Source organism: Emydura macquarii, unplaced genomic scaffold (assembly GCF_026122565.2).
Source record: "Emydura macquarii macquarii isolate MOO-44397 ecotype Brisbane River unplaced genomic scaffold, CSIRO-AGI_Emac_v2 contig_1230, whole genome shotgun sequence".
Lineage (NCBI taxonomy): Eukaryota > Metazoa > Chordata > Testudines > Chelidae > Emydura > Emydura macquarii.
Genome location: NW_027131367.1, coordinates 16958862 through 16984917, shown reverse-complemented (window position 1 = coordinate 16984917; position 26056 = coordinate 16958862). Strand labels below are relative to the sequence as shown.

Here is a 26056-nt window from a genome sequence, read left to right as displayed (position 1 = left end):
ACAGTAGTAGCCGAATAGGGCCCAGGATATGGAGAAGTACTCAAGTGTGCAAACCACCCACAACTTTCCGTTACTAGGTCTACTCACTACAAGGTAAAAAAAAACCCCCAAAGGTTTAAATTTAAGATTTTGAAAGGTTTGAATTGTTACTTTACCATAACTAATAGATCTAAATAGTATTTAGTCTTTAAATAAAAATGACAGAGCAAGTTGTCTTAGAAGTATCTGGCTCATGAAGCTGATATTAATAGATGTAGATAAAGGGGGCCTTGTTGACCAAGGGGAGCTTATGCATTGGTTGCCATAGTGTTGGCAAACCCCACAGATGTGTTAGCCTATAGCTGATCAAAAGCAAATGTGTATACACCTTTTAATCCAGAGGACATTGCATACCCATTACAACTTCACAGAACAGTAAATGTGCTGACACCATGTATTTGCTATTGTACATACAGATTACCAGTACTTCCTCCTTTTGTGTGCAGTCTTACAGTCCAAAAACCTGAAAAGAAAAATGACAATGTTAGCCAATACAATAAATGCAATAGCATGGCATTCCTAAGTCAGTTTCTTCAGTGACCTTTCTATATCTTTGCTAATAATATCAAGAGTCACACCATAAGAAGATCAGTAAGAATTCACTGTCTTTAGAGTGGGATACTCACATTTCCAAAAGGTCTCCTTTCAAAATGAGAAGAGTTTCCCGGTATGATGCTGGAAATACTGCTGCTTTTCATATGACTTATCACAAGAATGAAAGGTAATAAATATTCTCCCTGCACCTCCCATCAATGAACAAACCAGGGGAGATGATATTAATTTGATTTAATTTATTTTTTTTAGAAATAAATGTATTTGAAATTGTAACAAGCCTAGACTTACTGTAATTTATTGAAACGTAAAAATGTAGTTAGTACACATGCAGCCAGAGTTTTAAAGCCAAACTACTGAACTGCTGGATGACACTGGCTAGCACCTTGGAGTCAGGTTGTTTAAGTGCTAATCTGGTATCTGATAGCAGTATCCTTTTCTGCACGAGCAGAGAATTTTTTTTTCAATTCAGTTCAATGACTAGTTCATTCAAAACTAAGAAAGCAGCAGGAAAGCTATTTTTCGTCTTCCAATCTATGAATAAAAATGAGGTGTGATGCTAAGACCTACTAGTTCTATAAGCTTGAAGGACATGACGACCAGAAACAAGTCAGTTCAATTCACTTACTACAGATAAATTCGAAACATGTTTTGATAACCCTTTTCCCCTTATGCATCCAGCATAAGATAGATTTATTTAACTTTAAGGTATTTATTTAAGGTAGATTTACTTAACTAATAACACAATTTGACGTTGCTATTTTTGTGCATTTTTAATTGAATTCCAATTTCCATCCACTTGCAGACTGACAAATCATAAGTAAAAAATTAATCTAGTAAAGAAGAAATGCATCATTCACCATTTTGGAACAATAAAAAACGTGACAATTAAGAATCTGAATAAATGTATGTTAAGCTATACAATTGCTTAAATAAATTTGTATAAATATACTTTATCCTCTTGGTGAGCAAAAAGTAGTACCAAATTTAGTGTAAAGGCTATATTTAGTTGTAAATCTACATGTTTAACTGTTAACAACCAATGAGAATCAACATCTCTTTAGAAAAATAACTAAAGTACAAATGCATAACAAGGTTAAAATTGATATTTAAATCAAGGTTTCCTACTTTTTTATTTTAATCAGGATTAAAATTGGTGATTTAAATCATTACACCCTGGAACAAACAAAAATAATGAAAACTCAAAAAGAACTTTCATCCCTATTTTCTCTTCTGTCTAGTAATCTAAACTGGGAAGTGATTTACTCACCCAAACACTTTCACAGATATCCCTGTGGTTAGCACAGGCTACTGTATCTAAATCAGCAAAATCAAGAATAGTGACTGCTGTGCATTTATAGGAAGTAGCGAACAGGCAAAAATCCATGCGAGGGCTCAACATTCAGATAGCTACACCTACTAGAGAAAATGAGTGGTTTGTGCCACTGTACCAGTAGTCCTTTCTGGTTGTTTTGGGGACTAAGATTAGGCTCTAAATGTGGCTTTTCAATACCATACAATAGATGAAAGCTGGCATCATATGGCCAGCATGAGAAGCCTGAGAATATTCTTGTTCAAGGACTAAACGAGGAGTCTATCATTGTCCCAGGGGCTTGGGTTAAAAGTCTTGTTGTCTGGAGTGAGTGCCAGCACCCGACCCACCCCATTCCATAAAGGAGTGTCTTCTCCTTGGAGAGGTGGGGTTTTGAAGACACTGCCATGAAGAGTCGCATCATATGGAAGCCAACATAAGAACAAGCACGTGGCACACACTCAGCTTGACACAGACCCACACTAGTGAACACTTTAATCTTCCATATTTGAATCAGTAAAGTTATAGCCCATTGCAGACAACCTCTAAGTGAGGCATGAAGTTATAAAATGCTTTGATCAAATCCCATTTAGAGTACTTACTACAAGCTGGTTTGCTTATATTACAGACACTTTCACAGCCTTTTTCATAAAAACAGGGTTAAAGAGGAGATGGACACTCTGGAAGGAATTTAAGGGAAGGTAGTTAACATAATACAGTACATCAGTCACAAGAGGCAATTGGATCAGAGACCAGCCAATCAGAGGGAGGCCAAACCCCCACATTTATGGCACATCTGAGGAAGTTTTTGGTAAGTCAAAGCAAAGGCGTCTAAGATTCCAAAGAGATCAACATTCTACTCTCACTCCCTACGGTCATCAAGTACCACACCAAGAGAAGCACTGTTGTAACAACAGAGTCTCACCAGACCTGTCTTACCTTACGCATCATTGTACCAAGGTGCTTTCTACCACCAAATATGTTTGATATTAAGCATAATAGGATATAAACTGCCAAAGGAACAGCTCTATTTTAAAATAGCCTGACACTGTCAATTTGTTTAGGTTTGAATTTTAAGTAGTTAAATCCTGTACAGCATCCATGGACGAGGTTATGCATTTTTGTACTTGAGTATTTTTAAACATTGCTTGGAAACCCATAAATTAAAAGAAAAATATATCCACAGAGTTCATGCACAGGACTTCTCTCTTTTAACAAAGGCAAATTCTTGTGCCAAACTGCATACATCTCAAATGGTTGCAATCAAGAGCTGCTACCAAATTTTCATTTGCAGAACCTTCAGGGTACAACAGTTAGGGAAAAATCTGTCCCCACACTAGCAGGATCAGGACCAGTTTGCCAACACAGCCTTTTTCTGCTTAAACATTCATGATCAAGTCACCACTTGCTCTGCTATTAGCAGCTGTATTGGCCCTGCCAGTACGAACTCTGTTGGTAAGCAGTAGAGCTAACTGAAAATTTCATAAACACACTTGTTGAGTAACTGTAAGACTAACTTAGTGAATAATTTAACCTTTTATTAAAAAGATTTCACTCATTTCCTCATCTCTAGTTGTGAACACTCTCACTTCCGAATATAAACCAAGTTCTAATCAGTAGGTTTATATCCAACTATTGCCTTGATTTTAAATTAAATGTACATGTCTGTATATAAATTATAAAGTGTCCAATAACAAAAAACAGACTACCACTGAGGGATGCTTATTGTTCTCAATTTTTTTTTTAAAACTCCCTCTAACTCTTTGAATAAAACGTCGGAGTTATGGATTTTTTAAAAAATGGCTTTTATAAATTCAGCTAGTGTATAGTATTTTTTCATAGTTTTTAATACGTATTATCTGCATTGACATTGTAACAGATCCATTTTATGGATTAACATGATACTGAGTACAGATTTCTCAGTTTGGTCTTCAGATAAACAGTGTTTCCAAAAGCTGCCTAAATATAAGCCATTCCGAGCCGTTTCAGTCTATCATGAAAATACAGATTTTTCTTTTTGAAATGGAAAAAAATATATATATAAATAATGGCATGAAAGCAAAAAATAACAAATCAGAATTCAAAATTAAAGCCCGTTCTCCAGCCTTCGCTCACCTCACTCTATGAAGGAAGAAGACATTATGTGAATTAAAGAGTGAACAGCAGCCTTCACTTTTAGTTTAATTTGGAAATGTAAGGTGGAGTCTTATTACCACAATTAAAGTGAGTAATTACCAATACATTTTAAACTGTTCAACTGCAGAACACACACTTTAAAAAAACCTTTTATTATAATAATATGGTAGCCACTGTTAGAAAACCACAACAGCTACTCTTAATGGAGACCCCAGAGGGTCAGTGTATGACATCAAAAGTTTTATGAATAAACTGGTCAGATTAATTTCTACAGATGGGTGCGTAAGCTTAAAAATACTGAATATACCTCTGACAAGATAATTTTACTCTCTTTTTAAAAGGACTTGTGATAAAGAATTTTATCTTCTCTAAATGAAGAACAGTCTGTTATCTTAAACATACACAATATTAAGCGAGACTCTTGTTTTACTTTAGACTGGAAAAATATGCCAGGGACAGTCAAAGTCAACACAAAGTAACAAACAGCAAAAGGTAGCAAGAAAGAGAAACAGGTAAGTGCAGCTCTGGTCAAATTCATAGCAGTTCTTTACGTCAGTTAACGGCTCATTTACATTGTAATTTCTAATCAGTTACATGCAAGCCCAAAGAAGCATTTGATCACTACACATGGTAATAAAATTTGATTAAATTTATCAGGCAACTGCTAAAATATGAAAATTTGCAGATGTAATAAAGTAGTTTTATCTGAACTTTAACAGGACAGACAAAAGTAAATCATTCCATTGGTTAAAAAAATCCTACATTCAGTTTTTTACGAAACAAAATTTCACATGAAAAGTATTGTGTGATTCCAAAGTTTCCGGAGTAGAAATGGAGTGATCTGAAATGTCAAAGACCCCATTATTTTGCAAAGAAATGAAATACACCTAAAAAATTTCTAATTCCACATGTGAACAACAAAATACTGCATATCTACCAACAACTGCATTGGGTAGGTCATTATGAAAGGCTAGCTGCCAAGATGTAGGAAATGGCTCCTTGCCTCTGTTCCCTTTAAGGAATATACAATCGTTTGAAACCAGTTCACACTAAGCGCTTATCATGCTGCCGTTACACTGAGATACTCAGTCCTTAAAATAATCCAATGAAGATTTTGTAAAGCTGCACCCTCCCCAACACTGGATTTCTCCTCAGTGTAGAGAGAGTTACTTCAGTAGGAGGCGGGGAGGAGCGGGGTCACAGCCTCTGGAACACGATGTTTTGCAGTTTGATTTTTTAAAATTACTGAGTTTTAAGGCCACCTGTGTTGTTTTTTCAGTGCTGAAAGTTGAAGTCTGATCACAGGGCCCCTTTCCCCACTGCGTGAGAACATGTTCCAACGTTTTAGTTATATTTAAGTGTCTCCTTTTGGCACCATGGAGTTGATTTTTTTTTTTTTTTTTATTTAAAAAGAAAACTCCACCAAACTTCTAGTTCTGGCTGCCTTGATCACTCACTGCAACAGATGGTGTGTCCACATTTACAGCTATGACTATGCTTTCTCCATCCTCTGTTTTGATACGTTTAAGTTCCTGTTGTTCTGACTGGTCTCCATTCTGGCGTTTCGTTGGAAGAGATGCTGATGCGGATGCATGAGTTGCTAACATATGCAAAGGACTTGCAGCAGCTGTAAGAAAGATAATGAAAAGCTTCTGAGTCCAAATACCTTTTGAAATAGACAATGCAGGAGTCAAACTTGCATTGCAATTAAACATTCTGAATTCCTTTATTATTTGTTTTACAGCAGTGCATTAGAGACCCAGATTCAGGGCATGTTCTTCTAGTCATTGTACAAACATTAGAATCCCTACCCTGAAGAACTTACCATTTAAATGGTCAAGGAAAAGGGTGGGAGGAAGGAAATATCTTCATTCTGTGGCCAGGGAACTAAGGCAGAGAGATTAAATAATTTAACCCAGCATCACACATAGAGTCTGTGGCAGAGCTGGGAAGTGTCTCAGATCTAGTTATTCTCCATGACTTTCGTCGGCAACAAGGCAACAGCATATTATGCTGAAGTTATGTTTTAAAATGTATTTTAAAGCTTCAAACACTCTGCACTGCAGTTCACCATCAAATGTAACCCTTTGCAAATTTCCCCAATATACTGATGTAAACCAGATAAACAGAACCTGGAATTTCCAGAAAAATATTTACAAAACCAAAACCAAACAATAAAACTCACTGTTCTGAGAGTAGGGTTTGAATGGTGTACAAATAATGCACTGCTGGCCACACACTGAACAAGAAGGATAAAAACGAACTACTGAGTGGCTGTTCATTCAGTGAGCACTGAATGAGGCAGAGGTCCTGTAGAAAAAGTAGTATGTGATCATGTAATTAAATACCGTATCATAATGCATACGGACGCTGAATTAAGGCTGCATAGACAACCTTAATTCAAGCAGTACCTAACTGTGGGCTTGCCTTTGCAACCTTAATTTTTTAAACAGCATTTCTGTACGTAACAGTGTAATGTATACAGCAAAGAAAACACTGATGTACTGTAGTACAAAACCTGTCATCATACTGATTAATTCCTTTTTGAAAGCAGGATCTTCTACATAGCAAAGTACCAGGTCCTGTATGGCTAAACTAAGGGGCAGCTGATTAGTTTACTTTTAAGTGCATTGCTACAGTTTAGCAGTCTGAACAGTTAATGTACCTAAAAGAAATTTAGCAGGATATTCTGCACCATACTGACCAAGTAAAATATGTGTATGGCGCTTTTTAAAAAACGAATGTTGTAGAATTGCATGTACACACCCACTCCATTTGGCACAGAGAAGATGGGAATGTTATGCTTCTGGATTCTTGCCCGGTTTGATTGTATTTTTCTTATTACTGATTATTTGCAGAGATTAAATATGATGAATCTCATGCACCACATCCACCACACTCGCTTTTCAAGCTTCCACATATTTGTAATTAGGCATGTTTAAGAGTGCAAGGCACAGACATAAAATTTGGAAAATTTACAGAAACTGTTTCCCTCTCAGACCAAAAGTATTTTAGTTCAATTTTTAGATTTAAAGGACCAGATTCATCAACCTGGCTCATCCAAGTATCAAGAGAAGATGGGGAAGACAGCTTTAAGTCACCTTTACTTTTCCCAAAACCTGAGGCTACCTTGGCTCCCAATGTAAGTCACTGTGGTCTGAAGGCTGCTTAGCTGATATCTGACTATTCATGCCCCCAAAGTTATTTTGGCGGAGATTTTGCTTATGAATCCGTTGCATGAGTATGGGTACTGAGTGAGGCCCTGATGAAGACTGGGGATTCTGTAAGTTGCTGAACTGTTGCTGTGTAGTGTGTCTGACATAATTAAGGATTTTTTAAGTTTTAGTGTTTAGGTTAGTGGTGACTGTACTTGAGTAACCCCTAATGTTACACAGGACATTGTATTTCCTGTTGGAATAGGTGAATGAAAGATAGATAGATGAATAGATGAATGAAAGGGATAGAAGAGACCTAGCTGTCCTAGGAGCAGTATCTAAAACTCATCTGCAGTCATGTGACCAGAGAGGAGCCAAGGGCCTAAGAGGCTCTTTCCCAAAGCAGTTCTCCCTCTACTTGTCAGTGTTCAGAAAACCCCGCACAAGTACTAGTAATACTGTATAACGTTCACAAACTCGTCAAAGGGCCCTGCAAACAGTACTAAAATAGCAACTACTGTGTTAAACAATGCAATATCCAAGGACTTGGAAATGATAGGTGAGAACTTTGAATTTAACAAGGATACCATCAAGCTACATACGGCCTACATGAGAGCTTTCTTTCTGCACTCTCATAACTCTGGTGAAAATATAATTTCATTATAGTTAGAGGAGAGGAAATGTGACTGAAAAGTGCACAAGCCACTCTAATTTGTTATATACAAACTACGCCTGTGACCCTAAGTAAACGTCTCTCATAACAATGGCATTATAAAGATGATAAAATGGAGATTTTTAGAAAACAGCTCATATTCTTCATTGGTGTTTAGATGACAAGTGACATTTCAGAAGACGTTACAATAATCAATGCACCCAACGGACAGGAATGGGGGCGATGTACAACAAAAATAATTCTTTAGGATTAAGAATCAAAGGGCAATGTTTCCTGCACCAGCAAAATCTAGCTCCCAACCACAATAAATAAGGATAAGATTAAGTCATGGAGGTCATGGAATCAGTGACTTCCTAAGACCTCCATGACACTTTCTGCTTCAGCTGGGAAGGCAGATGGGGAAGGCAAGAGCTGTCAGCAGGGAGCATGGCGATTCCCTGCTCCCTTGGGCGGGGAGAAAAGGGGACTCAGAGCTCCAAGCCGCAGTGAGCAGAACAGGACCCCTAGAGCTCCCTGCAGCTCCCAGCCACCGTGGATGGTGGGAAGCCCCTGGATCATTGAGCCGCTGCAGGCAGTGGCACATGGAGGGCCCCTGCAGCTAAGAGCCACTGCAGTGGGAGCATGGAGGACCCACAGACTCAGAGCTCCCAGTACTGGCCCCCAGCTCCCTGCCTCTGCATGCAGCAGAGGGACGGACCCTGCTTAGCTGCTCTCATCCTATCCCCACCCCCGAGTCAGCCTCATTTTGTTGTAGTTATTTTTAGTAAAAGTCAGGGAGAGATCACTGCTTCTGTGTCTTTTTGTTTATTGCCCATGACCTCTCCCTGACTTTTACTAAAAATAACCAAGACAAAATTTTAGCCTTAAGAATAAAGTAATGGGCAAAGGAAAGTAAATTTCAGCATCACCTTGGAAAGGAAACTAGAAAAATATATGCAGCACCATGTTTTATAAAATCAATTCTTGTATAGAGTGACTGAATCACTACCATCTAGAGTATCAGCTCAGTATTTTAGTCAAGATCAGTTTAATATCCTGCAACACTGAAGTTCAAACTAACTAAAAACAGTTCAAAAATTAATTTTGCTGTTACCTATTCACGAAAGACATTAATGGTTGTAATGGAAAATGAAAATTAAATAGAGATGAGTATCGGAAATTTGGTTTGCAGACTAGACAAGGTTTCATTAACACCTTTTAATAAAGTGTTAAAAAAAGCCACTGGTTTGTTCCAATAACCAACAGAAACATGCATTTCACATAGATACTGATTTTAAACACCTTTTATGGATCCCAGATTAGTCTGTTCTTACTAAACTATAGTAGAGAATGCCTGTCACAGTTATTTTATGTGGCCAGCAAACAGCTTGATACCATCTATGCTGTCAAGAAGATTTTCTGGTATCACAGGTATTTCAGGGAAGTCTCTTCTCCCAGTGAAAAGACTGCATTCCTGTTATATACTTTTCGCTTGGTTTATACAAATCATTTGCTTTCTAGTCAGCACTGTGATTAACTCCTAATCTGATCTCTGAATAGCCAACAAGGAAGATCATTACTTCAGAAGAAAACAAAACAAAACACTGTAATGATATAAAAACAATGTTTTAAAACCCTGATGTTTAAAAAGTCTGAGCCTTACTTTAAAGATGACAGTTTCTACATGAAAAATCTCCTATGGAGAGAGTAATATGTTCTAAACACAAGTAATAATAGGGGACTTCAGTTACCTGCATATAAGCCTGTTTTAGAGAAGTAATCCCCTGATTCCATAAATAGTTGCTTCTTGGAACAACTAGTTTTAGCACACACAATAGGAAAGGAAACTTTGGATTTGGGGTCCAATTTTCAAAAGCTCCTAAGATTTAGGAACTTAAATCCCATTTTCAAAAGCAAAAACTAAGGTGAAAACTGAGATATCTCAATGACAAAATTCAGGACATTCATAAGAATTTCAGATAGACCTATCAAAGCCAGGCAAATTGACAGCATAAGTAGTTGAATTGCAATTTGGAAACATGCAAAGTAAAGCACACTAGACAGGAAACCACTCAGGAATAGGACCTAGGCTTCAGTACAATACCTGCTTATTGTACAATAATGGTCAAAATAGCAAATAAAACATCAGAACCTCTAAAGAATGGGACAGAAAATAATGCCGAATAGTATCATGGCATTACATAAATTTATATTACACCCTCATCTTGAGCACTGCTTTTAGTTCTGGTCATTCCACCTCAGAAAAATTTAGCAGATACAGAAGGGGTGCAAAGATGATCAAGTACAACAGAGACAGTGGAAGGCTTCCGTACAAGATACTGAAATGATTAGGACTGATTAACTGAGAATAAAAATAAGAGAGGGTATATATGATAAATTGTTCAGAGAAAGTAAAACAGATGTTCCAAATTATTATAATTCAAAAAGATACATCTAATTAAACTAAACAGCAAACAAAAATTTAACTGGTAACAGGAAATGTTTTGTTTAAAAATAAGTTATTAACTAGTGCAAACTCCTAGCCACAAGACAAGGCAGCATTCAAAAAATAACATGAACATGGACATGAATATTGAGTTACATGAAGAAAGAGCAAATCTATGAGATATAAGCCCTCATGCTTCTGGGCAGAAGGCAATCACTTGGGTTAAGACCATAATTTCCCTTGTAAGTAATTACTCCTTAACTGTCCTTTAAGGGGATTCTTGCAGCTTCATCTGAAGCACATGGTTAAGGTTAAGATTTTATCATGATTCTTTTTAGTAAAAATCAGGGAGAGGTCACCGGCAATAAACAAAAACTCATGGAAGCTGCGACCTCTCCCTGACTTTTACTAAAACTATGACAAAATGGGGCTGACGAGGGGGGTGGGGGGTTAGGATGAGAGCAGCGGGGGAGGGTCACCCCCCTGCCCCTGCTGCCTGCAAAAGCAAGGAGATGGAGGCCAGGGCTGGGAGCTCTGGGGCCAGGGCTCAGAGCCTGTGGCAGCAGCTCTTACTCCATAGTCCCCCCCGCCATCCGCTCAAAGCTGCGGGGCCTCCCACACGGTGGCTCAGAGCTGCAGGTCCCCCACGCGCTCTGCAGTGGCTTGGAGCTCCAGGGGCCACCAGCAGTAGCTTGGAGCTCCAGGGGCTGCCCATCGCAGCTGGGAGCTCTGGGGAGCCCCTCTCTAGCCACTCGCGGCGCCTGGGAGCTCCAGGGGTCCCCCATGGCTTGCTGTGGCTCTGGGCTCCCCACCGCCGACTGAGAGCTCTTGCCCCACAACTGAAGAAGAAAATGTAATGGAGGTCACAGGCATCACAAATTCTGTGTCCTCCCTGACAATCTTATCCTTACACATGGTACAGGCCACTGTCAAAAATAAGATACTCACAATAGACCCACCCACTGGTCTCTTCTAGGTTGGCAAATTCAAGGTGGAGTGATTAAAGTCAAAGTAATTTTAAATGATTTAAATAAACGATTTTAATAAAACCAGGCTGAAGCTTCGTAAAACTAATGAAAGTGTGTACTACAGCCATTTAGATTAAGATTTATAATGAACTAAATTATAAATGAAGTTTTTGGTTTTTTGTTTGAATGCCACTACTGGAATCTATTTTAATTTTACAAAACTGCTGAAGGCAAAAAATGAAATATTGAAAATTAAGCCCCTGATTCTGCAAATATTTACGCAAATAATTTTACACACATGAATTGTTCCATTAGTTCAATGGAACTACTCATATACGTGAAGATAAGCATGCTTCTGAATGGTTACAGCATCAAGAACTAAAATTGTATTTTTATTAAAACTTCTCTTAGTGACATAAAATCTTTGTCATTTCAAAACAAAGTGGTTTTATTGCTAAGAATGAAGAGTTACACAGATTATCAATAATTAAAGTTATTGTGAACTTCTTTTTATACAAAGGCCAACTTTTTTAAGAATAGGAGCCTAATATTAGGTTCCTAAATACACAGCCAAGCACCCAAGAATGGAATTATCAAGAAGTCTTAACTGACTTCAGACTGCAAACCTTGAGGGAGGGTTATAGCTCTGTTGAAGCGTTCCAGATTTCTTGACTTGTGGAAGCTCATTATATTGGAAGGAGGTGTTGGATGATAATCCAATAGCCTGTGTTCACTTTGCCATTTTATGTTTGAGTTTGTGTTGTTCTCATAGTAAGGATGTTAACAAGGCCCTGGACTTGACTTTTCCAAGCATACATGAACAAATTAAGTAGGAAAATTTCTTAGAAAGACGTTCCTATATAAAATCTGAAATTCCCATAACAAATTAGGAAACCAAGAAATAAGTAAAAACCTTATCAATGTAAGTGCATAAACAAGAAGAAAGCAAAGAATTAGCAACATGTAGATTCATCTGTTTTAAATAATCAATAGATTTTTTAATCAATTTTTAATCCACTCTAGGCATATTTAATTCAAAGGGAAACTGTTAAAACAAATTTGCATGAAATTAGATTTATCAGCAAACCAAATCAAAAAGCTATATTTGATATGAATGTTTGTTTGTCTTACCATCCAATCAGACTGCCTACGCTAAAACTGAGGCAGCAGAGGGTATTTAAGACAGACTAGAAGCCTTCAAAATCATTCTCTAGGATTCTTGTAAATTTTAATATTTTTTTTCTTCACAAGCTTTGGAGAAAACTAGAGCAGAAGAACAGTCTAAAAGGCAGATCCCCCCCAAAAAGCCTTGCACCCAGACTGTTCTTGACCCATCCAGAGGATTCGTTGTCCATTTCAGTTGTACTGCAGCCCTTGTTTTGCAGGAATGGAATTTTCAAGAACTATAAAAATATTTTAAAAGTTATTTTTAGGCTGGGTTTTATTTGGGAGTTGTCATCCCTGACATGGCACCCTTTAAGAATTCCAGACATTAAATTCCCATTCTGGTAACAACCAGTGAAAGGAGACACCAACTCTCTCACTCACACACACAAACTCACACACAACAGGTTGCAAACTAAAACTATGTGCAACTCTCATAGCTTTCTATGCGAGTACAAAGAACAAAGAAGAAATCTAAAATAATGAGATTTTACAATGGACATTCTGAGAAATTGTACAAATTTTCTCACTCTGAATCCAGTTCCTACACTGGAAACATTTGTGGTTATAGGAAATATTGATCAAATGCTTACCAGTGTTGCCCTGCCCTTGTATCGCTGTGGTGATAGGTACTATGTGCGTTCCATTCTGCGTTACAGTTTTTATTGGTAGCTGGTGTTGACCTAGAGGTGCCTGTTGCACTATAGTAACTGTCTGTAAGGGCGTGGTCTGAGATGTCTGAATGATACGACTAGCAGCTCCTATTGTAGCGTGGCTAATAGCAGGTATAGGCTCCACTTTAACTGGAAAACAACAAAAGTTATTTAATATGTTATGTTAAGCCAAGACGGCCTAAAACAAAACATAACAAAAAAGTGATTTAGTTACTTTATCCCTCCATTGAATAAAATTAATGTTATTAATAAACTCAAAGCATCTGAAAAAGTTAGCATGGAATAAAAACTCTATTTTTAACACATTCTTTTCACTTGCATCTATGAAGTGATTTAAAAAAGTAAATAAGGAGTTAGACAATCACACATACTTATACAAGACTGGCTGAACTGAGCCAATTCTCACCTTTTACTTCTTTGTGGTCTCCATTCTCTTGAGGTTCTATCTTGGGCTGGGTTACCATTGCAGCTTGTGTGACCACTGCCTGTCCAGCTACAGTATAAGTGTTTGCTGGTGCTAATCCGGTCACATTTGTGACTGACACCGCTGGTATCTGGTGAACAACGTGAACTGTCTGAACTACAGGTTGCTGGGATGTTGATGTTGTCACAGGAGTTGCAACAGTGTAGGTGACGGGTTTAATAGTTTGTGGTAGCTGCCGCTGTACAGTAATTAAAACTGGTTGGCTAGATAGAGGTGATCCTACCAAAAAGGCAGAAAGATAAATTAGACTGGAAGTTTTAACGAAGTATGTTTTTAATCATCTTCTTAACCACACTGAACACAGAAGCCTCGTAAAAGTAACAACCCTTACTGTTCCCTTTCACTGATTGCTACAAAAGCTACAGCATGGAAGCATAAAGACTGTTATAGCACCTTACAATTTTAGCATGTAGAGTTGGAATGATCTGACTGCTGTTGCTGACTCCATGTAGTGTCACGGAGGCTAAATAAATGCCTACACAGGCCTTCATTGCACCATAAGAGATACCATTAGGAAACTAGATAGCTAGAACACAAGTAAAACCACCAATACAACATAGCTAAATATGGGGAAAAAATAAGAATCAATGCAAAAGAAACATCCTACCATTCAACTCCTCAACCCTTCCCAATTCTGGTTCTCTTGCTCTCTATTTTGGGCAAGGGCAAAATGGCTACAGATATATACTGTAATTAAGTGACACATTTATTTAGTATAGCAACTCTGGATCCAGGAGGTCATTTTGGTTTTCACCAACCATTCCTAATGGAGCTTTTTATCCAAATTCGTTCTGTCCATGGAGAATCTGTGCTGCACAAAAAGATAGAATAGTCGTCCAGAAGGAGAGATGCTACTAATATGACATTGTTTTCCTAACTGAGACAGAAATACAGCCTCTGCTTACCAGCAACATGAACACCTCTCTGTGCTGGATTGAATATACATACATACCAGGAAGGAAATGTATCGACTCTATTAGCCATTTTCAGGAAATATTTCACACATCAGGTTTATGCACTTCTCCATGCTTTGCCTTATAGGTTAACAAGTTCACTGATTTCTTAGTTTAGATGTGAATTTTAGACTATTTCAGGCAACATATTTTTACAAATTTTCCCCTTTCACCCACACCAAAAAAAGTAATTTAAAAAATTCTCACCTGGGGCACTCTGTGCAAATCGGGCTTCTTGTATGACTGCTAGTTTTGGCTGAATAGCAGTAGGCTCAGGTTCCATTGGGACTGGAGACCCTTCCCTTGACAAGCTCTCTGGGGTCTGTACGCCACTGGAGTGGGCAGACAACACTCCAGAATGATTAGGAGAAGCTGGGGCACTTCTGTATTTTAAGAAAATGAAAACAGAAGCTGATATGTTTTAAGTTAATTGTGAAAGATGAGTGACCTTGCCTCTAAAAATATTGTAACATATGTACTTTCCACAAGGGGGAACCCTTTGCTTTCTGCCAAACAAGTACCCACCAAATCCCTGATTTTGATTCTGCATAAAGCCTCTGTTAACCAAGAGGAGAATACAAAAGCAGGCTTTGGCTACTGTTAATGGAATAGGAACATTTGGACCTTTTCTGATGGAGTGTTTCCAAGCAATCCATGCAACAGTACAAATGTCTGTTCTAGGGAGGCAGAATGATGGGCTCTGTCTAAGGGATAAGTCAAAGGAAGCCAGCAGCAGCAGAAAGGGGACACAATTGTTACATAGCTAGTAATTAAGTCTATATATTTCACCATTAAGAATACTGATTAAACATTATCAAACTAAACACATCTGTCATCTGTACTTTAATGAAACAGTAACAGCTGAGATTTGATATTTTCTTTATAAGCAATTTTTAAAAGGCAGGGGAAGGATACAGGTAGTAATTAAAATTATAATTGTGTAACACTGAAGTACAGAAAACCCTTCATATGTTAACAAGCTAACAATTATTTATGTAAACTGAACCAGTTCCTTAGCACTTAAAAAAAAAAAAAAAAAAAAAAAAAAAAAAAAAGGCAACAGAAAACAGACCTCATGCATGAGGGAAATCTTTACTGGTGTATTATATAGAATTCATCCAGACTCAGTGTTTTAAATTAAATAACTAAACTTGTGATTTTAGTATGGTATACAAAACTTTCTAGTTTATACGAGCCTGAAGGTTAAAAACAGCCATAATTTTTGCTTCTGTTATGGAATTATAATTCAGTCTTACCTTACCAACATATTACTATTTAAAGTATTGTTCTCTCTTTCTTCCAGCAGGAAATTTAACATTTAAGGTAAACTTCTGAAAATTCAATGTCTTTTTGTTCATCTGTTTTTCCTTACCTAGAAGAGAGTGGTCCCAGAGGGGTTCTAAAGCAAGGTACTCCCCTAGGCCGCCTTTTCCTAAAAGCCTGCTCTATTAATTTGCTTTCAGAGGCAGGGTCTATCCTCCAGAATGAGCCTTTGCCTGGTTCTTCCTGGGAACGTGGTACTTTGATGAAATAACGATTCAGAGAGAGATTGTGGCGTATTGAATTCTATGGAACATAAAAAAATATGTAGAATTCATATATATTTTTACTAAAAAGTCAGAATGTGGCCTAGTGCAGTGGTCTGTAGAATGGGAGACTCAGGGTTCAGGTCTCCAGTTCCTTGAGTAGCAGGTGCATGGGACCACTATAAAGGCAGCACACTAAGCCTGGGAAGGGGGAGTCTGGGCATTGCTCAAACCTCTCCCAGAAATTAAAGAACTATGCTAATGAGCTCCTAAGGGAATCTCAGTTCAATCTTCTTGTAAAAAGGATAGTAGTCAAAAGTTGTATGGACATAAAGCAGTGGATAAAATGAAGAATTAGTAGTACTTAAAACACCATCCCTTCCTTCACTGCTCAAAGGAAAAGTTGAAACCGTTCCCAACGGGCTGCTAAAACATAATACATACACTGATTCTGATGCTGATCTTGTACAATAACATTCTAACATTATTCCATAGCAAGGAAAGGAAAGCTCTGATTAAAGAAATGATAAAGTTAGATACTTGGGAGTTTATCTTTCCTTACCAGAAGCCACACCGATGAGGAGGATTCTCTTGAAAACTTCAGTTCCCAGTTATTCTTCCCCAATACAGGGAAAAATACCCATCACTTAACATTCTCAACAGAGAGGCCAAGGATTTAGTGGGCCTAGGAAAACTCTGAATTGCAGTAGGTCCAAATATAGTTCTCTAGGGTGATCATCCTACCATGCTGTGGTCTGCATATCACTATATACACAATATGCTGTGGCATGAACACGAAAATCCCTGTTCAACTTTATAGAGTACTTGGATGAAAATGTCTGAAGATACCGATGTTCTGATGCCAGGGGAAAGTGTATCCTTGAATTTATATGCCTCATATATACAGACATCACACCGAGACCTTTCTGAATTTCATAAACTCAGGCAGAGGGAAGCAAATACAACCACTGAAGTTTTTACTAACTTTAACTGTACAGTTCTAATCCACTGAATGTTAGCACTGAAACATCTGGGGAAAATTTTCATAACATTCCAAATCAACACTCTTAAAAATCAAACCCAAACCTAGCCACAGGTCAGCCTCAGATGAGGTTTACAACCTTGATAACAGGCTTAGAGAACTTAGAGCAATGTTACCCTTGTATGGTTTCTTCAACGCAATCTGATGCTAACAGAAGCTGTTTCCCCTGCCAAAGATAAACAGAACTAGCAGAAGGTGTGAAGAATATAAGTTTATCAGTTGTAATTGTGTCTCCATCTGCTAGAAGAGAAGAGTAAATCCAACTTTTCTAGACTGGAGGAAAAATACACGACAGAATGAGTCCAACATGATGGGCCTTCAACAAAAGTTCTAGGATATACATTAATATATCTGTAGCTTCATTAACTATTGAAACAATTACCTAAAACATAGTCGGAGGCATACAGGTTAGTTACCAAAATTGTCGTCAAATGCCTGAAGCCAGAAGCTAAGAGTATTGTTCACAAATTAGGTAAGTTTCCTATCATTATGGCAATATTTTATATGACTAGTGACCAAAACAGCCACTCCATTTTATTAAATTTTCCTATTGTTGTTATCTATAGGTGTAAATCTTACTCAATTCTCTGAAATAGAAGACGTGTGCTGTGCCTGCCATTTTGTTTTTGCAAAGTATTGTGTATCTGAACATGCAGTGATCTAATACCTAATTTTAAAACTAGAGGCCATAATGCAGATTATAAATAGTCACATGATTCTGTATCACCTGACCAGATTCTATGGAAAATAAGAGTACAATGTACATAGATGTACTTTAGACAAAATCCTGAAGTATTTTATACAAGACATGCAAAAATATTTTTAAAACCAGTTACTACTGTCAGACTAGTATTGACCATATAAGTACACAGACAAACAGAACACTATATTGTGTGTGTGAAAGAGAAAACAAACAAACATACATATCTTGACAATTTACTACTACACTACTAGCCAGAGAAAGAACTGAGCAGTGCGAGGATCTCTACCAGCCAAGTCCCTGCTGAGAAGCCCATCAACCTGGTTTCCTGGGAATGAGAAGGGATTCCTGGGGATTCCTACCAGGCTGGTCCATCTTTTATATAAACCTTTTGTTAGTAGGAATGATCAATCTTAAATGTCTATTCCCCCCACACTGGGAAGGTGGACGCATTCTACTTGCTATGAATATGGAAAGGAACTCTTTGTCACTACCTCTCTTTAGCCTCTCTCGTCCCTTCCTTGCAGATAATTCTGGCATCTGCCTCTGCTGCAGATCATAACTTTTCTAAGCAACAGAAGCAGTGAAACTGACATTACATGATTGACATGGTGGTTTCAAAGACATGTACAGAGTTATGAACAGCAGCAGAGAAAATGACCAGTCTTACTAACTGCCCTCTCTGTCCCTTGGTAAACTCAAAGTAGCAACAGAGGCACTGGAGTTGTATGTCTATGTTGTACTTGGGAAGAAAACACTACATTGGTTTATATTCAATTGGTTATTCTCGCAAATGTTCAGGTTAGAAATTTGTTTATTAAAAAAGCTTAATTTTTGCAGAAATAGATGGCTTAGGCCTTCCACACTCAGCAGTGATAGATTCTCATCACAGTAAGTGGGCAAATTCCAGTCACCTGTGTGAGCACAATAAAAAATAAAAAATGAGGTTGTCAACAGTGCAAGATAAAGTAAGATATGTACACCTGTAGCTAAGGAGCTGTAAGGTCAAGATCATAGCTTTCAACAGGCTCGGATTCAGAGAAATTGGGATTTTATTTTGGCTTGTTGAGGTAACACAACACACTCACGTTAATGCAAGCAATAATTCTAATAAAATATTAGTTCTTTTATGGCAAAAACATACTTAAATCCATTTCTACCAATGTTTGTAATATTTTTCTCCAATAGAAGTCCGGTATATTTCCCTATTGGAGCTCTAGGGAATACTACTGTTAAGTATCTGAAGGATTGCTTCCACTTGATGCGGTTATAGAACAGCTAAGCTCCTGCCAGCCCAGAGATTTTACGATCAGAAATCCATCACATATGAATTTAGGACCCATTCAGTCCACCAAAAATCTACTGAAGGGCAGTCATGGTCACTAAATATAACCAGTATAAATAAAACAAATTGACTTGGCTTATTTACTATCATTAATTGATCACACAAATAGTTGTTTTTATTCATGACTTTTAAAAGAAATACTAGAAATTAAATTACCTGCCAGCCCTTGTCTGCTGTCCTGTAGTAGGGGTAGTTTTTAGTTATGTGCGTATAAATTCCATTTAGTGTAAGCTGTTTATCAGGTGCCATTGTAATTGCTTGTACTATTAGTTGTGCATAGGAATAAGGTGGCTTTGAGTCATCCTATAAAAAAAATAAAAACCCTTAAAATACTTGCATCTGTAAATTTTACAGTAGTATACTTCTTTACTAAAATTACAAAATGCAATTATCATCAACTTCATTTCTCAATACTTCCGGATGACCTGATGATTTAAAAAGGGAAAAGCTAAAACAAACTTACATCTTCCAATCAAAAGGATTTAAGATGATAGTAAAAATCAAAAGGAAGTAATACAACATTTAAGCAAGGACTATGAATCTAAATGTCTAAAAAATTATGGTCATGCAAATAACTAAAAGCCAATGCAGACATGAAACTCTCCAATGGATATCTACATTTAAAAATCAAGATACAAGACACATTGAACCACAAAAGATCTCTGGCTCCAAACTGTTTTCAATTTCTAAATGCCAAATCATGTCTAAGTTCATGTACTTTGGATAACGGATTTCCAACATTGGAACATTGGGCTCAAGGCTTTATTTTTATTTATGGTTTAATTCTGTGCAACATTTACCTTTGGGCTATCACCACCCGATGCTTCCTTGTCATTTTCTGACTGTGAATTGTCAGCCATTAAATGTAGGTCAGATGGTATTACACGACTCATTTTGTACCCTGAAGAGCCTGCACCACGTGGGCTAGATGGGCAGGAATTTGCAGCACTGTAGAATACAAAAAGAGGATCCTACTATTTTGTTATACAGCATATCACCACATTATGTATATTCAAATAGCTCTAGTTGCAGGAAAACTCACTAGTGCTCCCAGGCTGTCATTAAGGGTCTGTCAGTATTTCCATTATAAATGCTTGGAAAATGGGATTTATAACTTGCTGTAAGAATTAGAATCACTCCAGGAAGAAACCTGTCAAATGAGGTTGCAGCCTCTCTCTTCAAAGAAAGAAGGATTAACTGTTTTGTAGACTAAATTGTATTTATGTAAGCTTTGCTGACAGTATGTCCATTTTAGGAGGAGGTTCAGTCTACTTGTGCAACCAAAAATTCTGGATGCTCGTCTGAACCTCTGATCTGAAAATTTTCAGGAAATAGGTTTTATGTGAGATTTCTACCATGGGCTTGTTTTCAGCCTGGTCACTAACACTCTATCTTGGGGTATTAATGTGTCTGGACAAAATAGCTTGCGTGTGAAAATATAACAAAGTTACAAGCTACAAGAAAGAGTTCTGGGTGATTCTTATTTAATCAAATATATACTTAAAATAAATTGATTTAGAATTATTATATACAGACACCGATCTGTATTAGCACTATAAATCCTCATGTAACGTAATAACCGAATAGGCCAGAGACTGGGGAGATGATAACATAGTGGAAAGGACACCAACAAAACAGTAGGCAAAGGTAAACTTTGATGACTGGCAGTTTGCTAAAGCTCCTCACTGTTGGGAAAATACAAAATATTAAAAACTCTAAAATTCAACTGAATTTCCACCATAATTTTCAAAAGTTTATTTGCTTTTCACCTTCTACAGTGCACCCGAAGCATAGCTGTACAAAGAACCATTCTTCCAGAATTCCCCTTGTCCCTTTACAGTTGAAAAACAGTGAGTGGGCCTGCTTACATATTTTCATATAATGCAATAAGCCCCCAAAATGTTTACATAATGACAGGATTCATTTGTTCTCAGCAGCGTCAAAAAACACATATACGAAAATAAAAGCAGGAATCTGAAAAGTCTGCCAGGTCCCCATCCACTAGCCTTGTTCCAAATAAAAAATACTATTGTAGATTAATCCAAATATATAAAATTTGAAACATCAAGGAAAACTAGAGTTAAGGGATACCATCTGGATTGGTGGAACAAAAAGTTGTATCTGCCAAGATTTGCTTTGCAGGCAAAAAGGAACATCTTGCCATCTCCCTTTGCAGTGCCTGCCACATTCTTGCATATAGACAAAATAATATACAAAAACATTGTTCTTCCAGAAAAACTTCACATTCCGACAATTCCAACACCTGAGGTTAGCTGTTGGTGGACTGTTCAGCAGGGAAGATGAAATTTTAACAATGTTGTGTGGAACAGGCCGTTTTTTTGAGGGTTAAGAGCCATAGGTTCAGGACAACTTTTTAAAGAAGTGTTGGTCATTGCTGTGCTATGTAAGTTTTGCCTATCATCAACTGACAGTATCCCTTTACTTAGCTCACTGTACCATGTATTCACACAGCAACACATAAAGCAAGTTTACACATCCTCCACACAACAGGGTGAATTGAAGAAAATGTCAAGCTCATCAAATAGACTCAAAACTGCCTTGATTTTTTAATAGTATAGTTTAACGGTTGTTTAATAGCCTTGGGAGAGAACTGCGACATCTGAGCTAATGCAAAAGCAATGATGAAATACTTCTTGAAAATTTTTTAACGCAGTCATTTCTTGGGGAAGATAATTTTTTCCTGGTTTAAATATTAAAAACCCAAGACTGCTATACTATCAAAACACTTTTTCCAAATACAAACACCACACAATTACCACAAAACTGGAATCAAGATCTCTGCTCTTGTTGAGTATCAACAGATTCATTTACCTCTGAATTTAAACTTCCTAACAGGATCCAAATGTAAAGTTCAGCAGAATTAGACACACTAGCTTTATATTCCTTGATCCTACCAGAATCTGTGAGGAAAAGGTGGAATTTTCAAAGAAAAATGTAAGTGACCTATGTGCCTCTGAAAATTCTAATCAAAATGCTTTTATAATGGTTTGCAAGAATCAGAGAGCCGGAAGGGACCTTGAGAGGTCATCTAATTCAGTCCCCTGCACTCATGGCAGGACTAAGTAATATCTAGACCATCCCTGACAGCTGTTTGTCTAACCTATTCTTAAAAATCTCCAATGATGGAGATTCCACAACCTCCTTTGGCTGTTTATTCCAGTGATTAACCTCCCTGACAGTTAGGAAGTTTTTCCTAATGTCCAACCTAAACCTCCCTTGCTGCAGTTTAAGCCCATTGCTTCTTGTTCTGTCCTCAAAGGCCAAGAAGAACAATTTTTCTCCCTCCTCCTTGTAACAACCTTTTATGTACTTGAAAGCTGTTGTGCCCCCTCTCAGTCTTCTCTTCTCTAGGCTAAACAAACCCAGTTCTTTCAGTCTTGCCTCACAAGTCATGTTTTCTAGACCTTCAATCATTTTTGTTGCTCTTCTCTGGACTTTCTCTGATCTGTCCACATCTTTCTTGAAATGTGGCACCCAGAACTGGACACAATACTCCAGTTGAGGCCTAATCAGCGCGGAGTACTACTCGTGTCTTACTTACAACACTCCTGCTAATACATCCCAGAATCATGTTAGCTTTTTTTGCAATAGCATTAAACTCTTGACTCATATTTAACTTGTGGTCCACTATGACCCCCAGATCCTTTTCCACAGTACTTCTTCCTAGGCAGTCATTTCCCATTTTGTTCGTGTACAACTGATTGTTCCTTCCTAAATGGAGTGCTTTGCATTTGTCCTTATTGAATTTCATCCTATTTACCTCAGACCAATTCTCCAGTTTGTTCAAATCATTCTGAATTATAATCCTATCCTCCAAAGCACTTGCAATCCCTCCCATCTTGGTATCAACCGCAAACTTAATAAATGTACTCTCTATGCCATTATCTAAATCATTGATGAAAATATTGAATAGAACCAGACCCAGAACTGATCCCTGTGGAACCCCACTCGTTATGCCCATCCAGCATGATTATGAATCATTGATAACTACTCTCTGGGAATGGTTTTCCAACCAGTTTTGCACCCACCTTATAGTAGCTCCATCTAGGTTGTATTTCCCTAGTTTGTTTAACAGAAGGTCATGCAAGACAGTATCAAAAACCTTACTAAAGTCAAGATATACTACATCTACTGCCTCCCCCCATCCACAAGGCTTGTTACCCTGCGAAAGAAAGCTATCAGGTTGGTTTGACAAATCCATGCTGACTGCTACTTATTACATTATCTTCTAGCTGTTTGAAGGGCAGTTAAACTTTTGGTTTATTTGAGCTTCAACCCAACTAACAAGCCAAACCATGGCTGCAAGTCCCTAATCAACACAGCTAAATTGACAGACCCAAATTAACTTCATCTACCAAAACATTTCTCAATGTTATACTTCTCCTGATGCTATATTGAAATACTATAAAAAAGAATCTTAGTTTACTGACTGCAGTCACTAGTCAGTAACAGATTTTTTTTTTTTTTTATAATCACTAGCTTTTATTTTTTTAAATCATTAGCAGTCAAAGTAAGCATTGCCAAACTGTTAAAACATATTTTTCTGCTGACAAACGTGCTGAGGACACTGAATTTCAGTCAGCTGTTTAAGAATAGCACCAACAATGGAAATAAAAAACAGAAACTACATTAATGTGTTGTCACAGGTATAATGAAGACTAACAAAGACAAGAAAATTGTGAGTTAAGATTGATGCTTAATTCTTAAACTCACTCTAGTGTGTCCAAATATTTCAGTCACTAAGAAATATAGGCTCATTCACTGTTCTAACTGTCCCAGAATACTAGAAACAAAAGGATGTGTTCAGAGTACAATCCTAACTCAATTTTTATGCTTTTGTCAATTTAAAGTCAGATTTTAATGACAGTAACAGATCTGTATATTTATGTGAATAGGTAACCACTGAGAAAACACAATGCTGTAATTTTATTCCAAGGCTCAACTTAGATTATTCTGAGCTCCAACATAAACATTATTACATAAGGAAAGCAACATCAAATGAACTACATCTCTGTATTGATTTTGTAATCATATATTATCCTACATGCAATTTTGCAAGGTTTAAATACCTGATAGTTCCTGTGGGAGAAGGGAGAGGGCTGATCAGGTGGGCCATGTTGTCTGGAATGTTTATTGTTAAGGGAGAGATCTGGGGTTGCACAGGTTTCACTGGAGACTCTGGGGACTCCTGTTTTTCTCTCTTTTCATTGGACAGAGCTGTGAACGTTATCTTGATGTTTGTGCTGGGAAACCTGAAAGTACATCTGAAAAATAAAAACAAATATATATGCAACTTGTTTACAGGTAATACATAAGACTTTTTTGCATAATTCACAAGCAACATTTTATCTTGATTAAAGTACTAAATAGTGTGTCTTGGGTAATGATATGCAATTATCTTCATTTGATACATGCACACAGATCTAGTAAATATTAGAAAGTCATAACTTTAGAATTTAGAATACAAATAATTGTATTTAGTCTATAAATTAGTTTAACAGCTGCAGCTCTCTCTAGATTTCCTGTAGTCCATCTTGAGATGAACTGGACATATCCACCAAATGGGCTATTATTTTGAAGACAATCTGATAAATGACATCAGAAAGAACTGATTTTGTGCATTAACTTGTAAACTGGTATATATATTGTGGCCCTAACGATCAGTATTGTCACAGAAAAATCTCAAACCTCAATCTAAGTCTAAGTGTACTGAACTGTCAGTAACTATTTACGAGAGTTAACAAGTCTTCAAACACCCATTCTGCAGTAGGATTTTGTTCACTATGGTCCTGATCCTGCAAACGCTTATGAAGTGCTTAACTTTACTCTTTCAGTAATCCTATTGTAGGACTACTCAGAGAAGTAAAATTAAGCAGGTGTTTAAATGTTTGCAGGATTGGGGCCTATGTAATTTCACCAGTATTAGCCAAATTAATTGTTGTTCTTTTTCTCCTAAACCACTTTATTTTACTATGCATACAGTAACGTTAATAGTGCCTAACTGTAAAAGCAACAGGCACTACAGAAATGAATAGCCATGGCAAATGGAACCTTAATTCAGAAAGATAAAATCCAGTTATATAAACAATATGCAAAAAGATTTAATTTTTGTACACATTCATTAAAAACCCACCTCTAATGAACTTTTAAACCATCAGTTTTTTCCTCTCAGTAGGCAAGCATTACAGCATATAAAAGTTAGCCTCTGCTCCTGTTTAATTGGGTTACCTATATTTAACTGTACATAGATAGATTGAGCATACCTAAACACAATTCTGTTTATTAACCATAACACCAACACCATTTCAGGTAATTTTACATTTTGCTCATGATCAGCAACAATCTAATAATGTTAGATGTATTGCTGTTCTCTCCTCCCTGGTAATCTGTCAGATATACACAAGACTGAACCCGTTAAATATGCAGAGGACTCAATGCATGGTCATATTTACATGTTCCTTGCTGAGAGGCTTTGCCAATGACATCATCTACAAACAAATCTTAGAAACCAGATCGCAAAGTGATCCTTTTACACAGATCTAGTTTTATTAAGAAAGGAAACAAAGCTGTTTTGGAACAGGTGCAAGAAGCATTTGTTTCAAGTCTCACTATAACTTTGGCACAATATTTAAGGATAGATGCATCTAATGCAAACAGACATTCACTGCTAGTGACCATGGATCATGTTTTCCTATGTTACATGCTCAAAAAGGAAGAGAAAAAACGTGACTGTGACCTTCCTTTCAATCTCATTTCTAAAGGACCATATCTGAGTTTTAACAGACTACTTCTTTCCAAATCATGCTTGTACTAAATTGGGAACAGAATCTATGCCAAAACAGTGCAAATGGGTTGCAGCAGGAAAGCGAAATGGACAAGACTCTCCC

The 26056-nt window shown here is 37.3% G+C and overlaps 1 protein-coding gene across 1 annotated transcript in view; it reads right to left on the bottom strand.

Moving 5' to 3' along the window:
• Nucleotides 1–1349: 1349 nt before the first annotated feature.
• FOXK2 (forkhead box K2) overlaps nt 1350–26056 on the bottom strand; it is a 57472-nt gene continuing 32765 nt past the window's right edge. The window contains 8 exon segments of the mRNA XM_067547673.1: nt 1350–5666; nt 13018–13227; nt 13505–13801; nt 14743–14918; nt 15908–16101; nt 19305–19451; nt 19949–20096; nt 24239–24433. Of these exon segments, the coding sequence (XP_067403774.1) occupies nt 5470–5666; nt 13018–13227; nt 13505–13801; nt 14743–14918; nt 15908–16101; nt 19305–19451; nt 19949–20096; nt 24239–24433 (1564 nt within the window). The 3' untranslated portion in view covers nt 1350–5469.